The sequence below is a fragment of the Rhagoletis pomonella genome, unplaced genomic scaffold, assembly GCF_013731165.1.
Source record: "Rhagoletis pomonella isolate Grant_MI unplaced genomic scaffold, Rhpom_1.0 Rhpom_scaffold_00007, whole genome shotgun sequence".
Lineage (NCBI taxonomy): Eukaryota > Metazoa > Arthropoda > Insecta > Diptera > Tephritidae > Rhagoletis > Rhagoletis pomonella.
This window is the reverse complement of record NW_023458561.1, coordinates 7,357,372-7,363,615: the sequence shown is the minus strand read 5'-3', so window position 1 is coordinate 7,363,615 and position 6,244 is coordinate 7,357,372. Positions and strand designations below refer to the sequence as shown.

General features: G+C 34.4%; 1 protein-coding gene across 4 annotated transcripts in view; it reads right to left on the bottom strand.

Annotated features, from left to right (window-relative positions):
• LOC118742289 (RNA-binding protein fusilli-like) overlaps positions 1–5,813 on the bottom strand; it is a 77,441-nt gene extending 71,628 nt beyond the window's left edge. For 2 of the 4 annotated variants that reach the window (XM_036474251.1, XM_036474248.1), the window contains exons 1-3: positions 5,619–5,813; positions 4,412–4,522; positions 2,927–3,197 (exon numbers count right to left, since the gene is read on the bottom strand). In XM_036474251.1, the coding sequence (XP_036330144.1) occupies positions 2,927–3,197; positions 4,412–4,522; positions 5,619–5,761 (525 nt within the window). In that variant the 5' untranslated portion in view covers positions 5,762–5,813. Of the gene's footprint in view, positions 1–2,926; positions 3,198–4,411; positions 4,523–4,695; positions 5,245–5,618 lie in introns of those variants that run through there. The other 2 variants (XM_036474249.1, XM_036474250.1) reach the window with 2 other exon arrangements.
• Between the last annotated feature and the right edge of the window lie 431 nt (positions 5,814–6,244).

Here is a 6,244-nt window from a genome sequence, read left to right as displayed (position 1 = left end):
TAAAACTAGAAAAACTGTCGAATTTCGACAGTAACTGGCACTCTAGTATATTTAAAATGCTTTCGAAGTTACTTACGGCAATTTGATTATTTTCTCTAGACTTGCTGCACCTATTAAAAGGAATCGGATATTATTAGCAGACTTTTCCTGCTGTTTTATAAAAAGCTGAATAACGAAGTATACTTCCCAAAGTGTGTTTTTTGTCTTTTTCGCCAATATTTTTCAGTAGCCAAAATCAGACAAAAACAACGCTTCTCCGATTCCCATTAGACTAATAGTCTACAGATATAGGCTCAGTTAATTAAAAAACCTAATCATGTTTAATGTACATCTATCTTTTGTATTCATGTTTTAAGTAAAATTTATAAAAAAAAACCTACAAATGAATGCTGAAACTTTGTTAGGTACAATTTGTGTCATTTAGGTACATTTATTTCATGATATTAGGTACAACCTGAAATTTCCATTTTTCATCCCTGCATGGCACCAAGCTTTAAGTGGTAACAAAGGTTTCGCACAACGATTGAGGAGGAGGGATGGCGCAAGGGAATGAAACCTATTTAGCAATAGATCCCTAAACATTTTCACGAACGGATCTAAAATGGCAACGGGAGTGGCTGCCACGATTTATTGCAGGGAACTGAACGTCAGGCGGGCAGTAAGGTTACCTGACCATTTCAGCATATTTCAAGCAGAGGTTTTCGCTATGAGGATAGCAGCAGAGCTAGCCTACACCGAAACGACAATCGATTCAAAAGTAAACCTATACGTAGATAGTCGGGCGGCAATTAAGGCAATTCGCTCATATAGCAGGGCAAGGCCGAGGCCGAAAGAGCAACGAGTAAATTCTAAATGCTACAAAGAACCACAAAAAAAAAACAATAACAAAAGTTTTATTTTTAAATAAAATTATTATTAGAAATGAAAAACATTAATTTAATATTATTCGAATGTACGTAAGATAGATATTAAAGAAAATTCAAAAGATCTCTTTCGCCAAATTTTCCAAACTTGTTTTACGTCAGTTGAGGCCGTTCGTAACAGTTCTGTTAAATGTTGGTTAGCCAATAGGTACGTTCGTTTAAAATCTCCAGTAAAAAATGTCCAACAGCAAAATTCCAGCGAAATGTCATCTGTTCTTTCACGGGAATAAATATCCAAAATAGCACGCGAACAGAAACTCTGCAGACACTTCCAAGTTAGACGAACAGCTTATAGAAATTTTGTTTGCATTCAAAAGTATAAAATTGAAAACGTAAGAAAACAAATCCCGAAGTCTTATTCTCTTGAGTTCACTGACTTAACGAATAATTACTTACTCCTTATAAGTCTAATTAGTCGAATTTGACTATTTTAACTTACAAACCATCAAATTCAATTTAGGGATTTGCGTAAATTTCAACCAGCTGTTTTCTTGTAGGCAAATTGCTGTTGGCAAAAATTTTTCCAGCAGAAACTGACAGCTTCCCCTCTCAATTACCGCTAAATTGGATTTTTTTTGCGAACGCGAACGCAAAAAGCTGATAGTTTTTAATAACTTTCACTATTTAACAGGCACGCGAATCCAACTAATTGTGAGCAGTATTTTGGCTTTACGAATTTCATTGTAGAGTACAAAGAGTCACAGTTATACGTTGTACCAAAAATTTAAAATATACAGCTCGCAGCTGTTTTCAACAGCGGATATTTTAAATCTGGTACTTGTTGCCGGAACTCAAGTAATGGCAAAGCTCTAGGATACATTTCCAGTGCTTTATCTTCTTCTAATTCCAAAACTCCAACTTTTCTTCGCTTTTCTTAAAAGGAGTATTTCGGATATTTACAATATCCTCAAATATGTTACATAAAAAAGGGTTTATGAATTACATTTAAATAATCTGCTTTTAAATCAATATTTTTTTCTAGCCATGGAAAATGAAAATTATTATTTTTGGATGATGAGTAAAAAGATTTAGCTTAAAACTTAAAATAATTTGCGACAAATCACTTAAACTTAGATTAAGTAAACTAAGTTTAAATTGAACAGCTGGCTGCAGTTCAGGGCAAAACGGCGGAAGCAACTATTCTCGCTTCTTGTTACGGCTATCAAAGGAAGACTGCAGAGTTATTGCCGGATCGCTTACTTGCTGATTACTGCGGATCGCTGCTCTCGTACTAAAAATGAGTATCACTAGCGTGGGTAGGTGCAGTAAGTTTCGTGAGCGAAGACTGCAGAAACCTTGAAGCATCTCCTCTGCCAATGCCCTGCGCTGTTAAAAACACGACTAAAATGCTTGGGATCCTACCAATTCGAGAAGTTAGAGGACATCTCAATAGTAGGGCTGAAATTTCTACTTAAATTCGCAAACAACTTTGATATCCTTTGTGATGTTTACTTTAACGCGTAACGCTGAGGACCTACCGGTCTATATGCGGCTCAACGCCGGCTAGATTAACCAAACCTAACCCATGTGGCAACGATTAAACTTATCGCTGCAGCAGATTCTTTTTCTAGAACAAGTCAGCCAAGAATTCCGTTTAAGACAAGGAAGCTGACCTATTTAATGATCTTTACATTGCCTCGTATACAGCAATTATATCAGTAGACAATTTATCTATATTGCAAAAGAAATTGTTCAGTGACAGTCAAATAGTCGCAGAAGTTATGTTGGGCGGGCATATGTAGATATCTAAATGTAGTGCACTGACAAGAAAGGTGTTGACGCCTTATTTCAGGAATCGCTGATATTGGAAAGTAAATGCTGTGATATTTAATTTTAATATTGATCCTAATCTTATAAAAATTTAGGGATGTGATGATGATGAAGATTTTTTAGTTTGTGATAAGTAAAAAAAGGGAAAATTTATAAGCACTTCACATTCATATATGCACATATAGTAATCTTAATCATAATATATTTTTAATTACTTGACTATACATACTTACAACTTGTTTTGCTGTGCAATCATAGGGGAGACCTCGCATACGTATTATAACCTGCGCACCTTTTGAAAGGAAAGCCTGCGCTTCATTGGAAGCTCCACCAGCTATGGCCAAGAAATCTTCACCAGTGGCGCGATAAACTTCGATATATCGGCTGCCGATGTGATGTTTGTGACGTTTTAATGCCATGTCGCGATGCTCCTGCGATATAAAACGAATAAGAGCCTCGCCGTTGCGTCGGCCGAGGGGCGAAAGACAAAGAGCTACTCCGCCCCTGTAAACAAGAATAGCGTTAAGGAAAATAGAAATGAAAACAAGAGCAAAAAATGTCGTTTAAAATACTACTTTGCTAAAATAATTATTTTATTGATAATAATCAATCTAAACCTTTTGGCCTCTTATCAGTGCCTGCTGAACTGAGCCTCAAAGACCCATTCTAGCATGTATTGTCTTTGTTTGCTAATGCCAAATCCGATTTTAGAATAAACTGGGGTTGCCTAGGCTTAAGTCGTTCTACCTACATATATGCAATAGGAGAAACTAGTAGATTAGTATGAATGTTTGCACTTCTGTGGGCTTCAAAAAAATTCAAAATCCAACTCCCACTACGCAGTCCACAGTATTTTTACGTTCATCTTATTTCCGCGTTGGGGGTCTTCGGCCACGCTTTAAAAAAACCCTCATCGGTCCAAAACTGTTGCTTAACTAATTTGCCCTAAAATGAGGTTTGGTCGACGATATATACATATGTTTATATGTACATTGTGTACACGTCGTTAGCTTAACAAAGAAAGATCCGAGCTAATATTATTGTTTCTCTAAAGAGTAGTTACACAAGGTTGTATAAACCAAGGTTCTTCAGTTGCAATTTCTTTTATTACATGGTTTTTGAATGAACACTGGTACAAACTTTTTAAGAAGTGTAAGAAGTGTAGTGTAGAAAGTATTAGCAGAGCAAATATTTCACAATATATGCAACAATTTTTATTCTAATATTTTTCCGCCAATTTTGTATAAAAATATGGTTCATTCAGCAACAAAAAAAAAAAACATAAAAATATAATTCCTGAACTTTGTGCAAAACTCGCGAAAATTCAGCAAATTTTCATCAAAATTTTCAACTTTTTAATCAGATTGTTTAGTAAAAACAATGCAAGTTCGGAGTTAGTCAAAAATCGCGTTGATTTTAGAGAATTTTTTTTTGTAGAAGGTGTTTTGCATTTTTACCATATAAAGTATTTTCTATCTATCTAACGGCAATTCCTAGCTACTCAAAACTTGTACTTTATTATAATAAAATTGATTGAAAGAATATCCGAATACACGGATCGTCCCAGCTCTAGTGATTCCCTATATTCGACTAAAGTTTAAAGATCATATATATATAAAGAGAATTGATATTAATAAAATATTAAATAAATGTTAATGGCTTGCACGGCAATCTTAAAATTCATATTAAGAGAAATGGGGATTTTTTATTTTACTTACTTTGCAACGTTTAGACCGCGAAAAAATTTAGCGATGTCCTGATCGCTACTCTGCCAAGGTAATCCACGAGCACGCACAATGCAATTTCCGTCGATTTCGTCGTCAATTGAGCTGTAAACAACAGAAACAATAGAAATTTTAAAACTGAATGAGCAATGGCACAAATAAAAAGATGCTCAGAATCAGCCAACTCAATACCCTTGGTATTAGTAGGTTGCAGCTCTACTCAAGTCAGCAATAATTCTCCTAAAGTCGTGGCAGCTGGCATGCCTGATTATACTTACATATGCACATACATATGAATGTATGTAACTCCGAATGAGTGCGCGAATGAAACAATAAACAAACGAATTAGTTATACGCTCTAGAAATAAAATATTTATACATATGTATGTAGTCGATATCGCAAAATAAGGAGAATGGTTCACAAAGCATACTGAATTTATGCTGATTTCATCAAAATATTCTTGTAAAATGCAAAGTACTACTTGCCAATTACAAATGAACATTTGGGCAAATTGGTCGTTTCCCGGAAAAACGTCATAATGCAAAAAGAATTTGCTTAATTACGCCACTCTTTAGGAAGCAAAGAAGGTTTGATAAAATTTGTATCATCTGGACCTAGTTTTAAGATTGTGCTTGCTATATTTTTTAAGATATTTATTTTGGTTCAATGTAGAACACCTAACTAGACCATTGTTTTCTGGTACTTAATTTTTGGGTTAACATATTCTTCTAAAAACTGAATATACATTTATTTAATTTTATTTTATTTATAAATAACTGCTTTGATAATATACAACGTTATCACATTGAGATTTAAAAGGCAGTCACATAGAAACACTCACTTTAATAACACTGGATTGTTTTGATCTGTAACCACACATAAGATATACAATAATTTTCGCAAGGCTTAAGATGGTATTCTATCCAAACCAGTTTTCAGAAGGTTTTAATAACTTCCAAAACATAAAAATGTTTTTCTTTCGTTTAAACGGGTAATCAGACTTTGTTTTGTACTTTCGATTCTTGCCTTCCATATAATTCATCTAAGCGCGTAAATGCCTCATAGATGAATACCCTGAATATATTTGCATTTTCTGCGATAACGATCGATCGGCTCGAGCGATTAAATATGTATGTATGTATATATGCATGATACCAAGCGACAATACATAAATACATACATATATTTATATGTATTTACGAAGAATATGTAGCTGCATGCGAACGTCCATTAAAATGTAAAACACGCACGGAGACCGTGTAGCTCACTGGATAATACCTTCGAGTGTTATTGTAATCTGATCTGATCAGATTAGACAATGGATGACTTAGAGTCGAGCGCATGCAACGCGTTTGCCTTATCACGTCTGGATTAAAACTGCGACTACTTTTGAATATTTTGACTCTTCGATTTCAAGTTATGCAGCATGAAGCTCGAAGAAATACATATTTGAGCGTTAAGAGAGGATTGAGTTGTTGACACTGAAATTACATAGAGTTGAGCAAAAAAGAATTTTCTCGATTTGTACAAGTTACTCAAAAATTTGGTTACTAATGTTTATTACCACTGCAACTTGAGATCAGAATGCTTAAATATTAGATCTCGACGAAATTATTGTGAAAATAAAATAAATGTTTATAAAGCGAATTTGGGGAATAGAAGAATCAATAGATAAAAGCCTTTTAACCGTATTTCTTCTTGAATTGTGCAAAGCCTTTAAAACACAATTTTAGAGTCTAAACTACGCAATACTATTGAATTGCTGAAATAAAGCTTTTTTACTTCGCGAGGAGTTGGATAGTTCAAGCCAGGTAACAAAAGTTGTC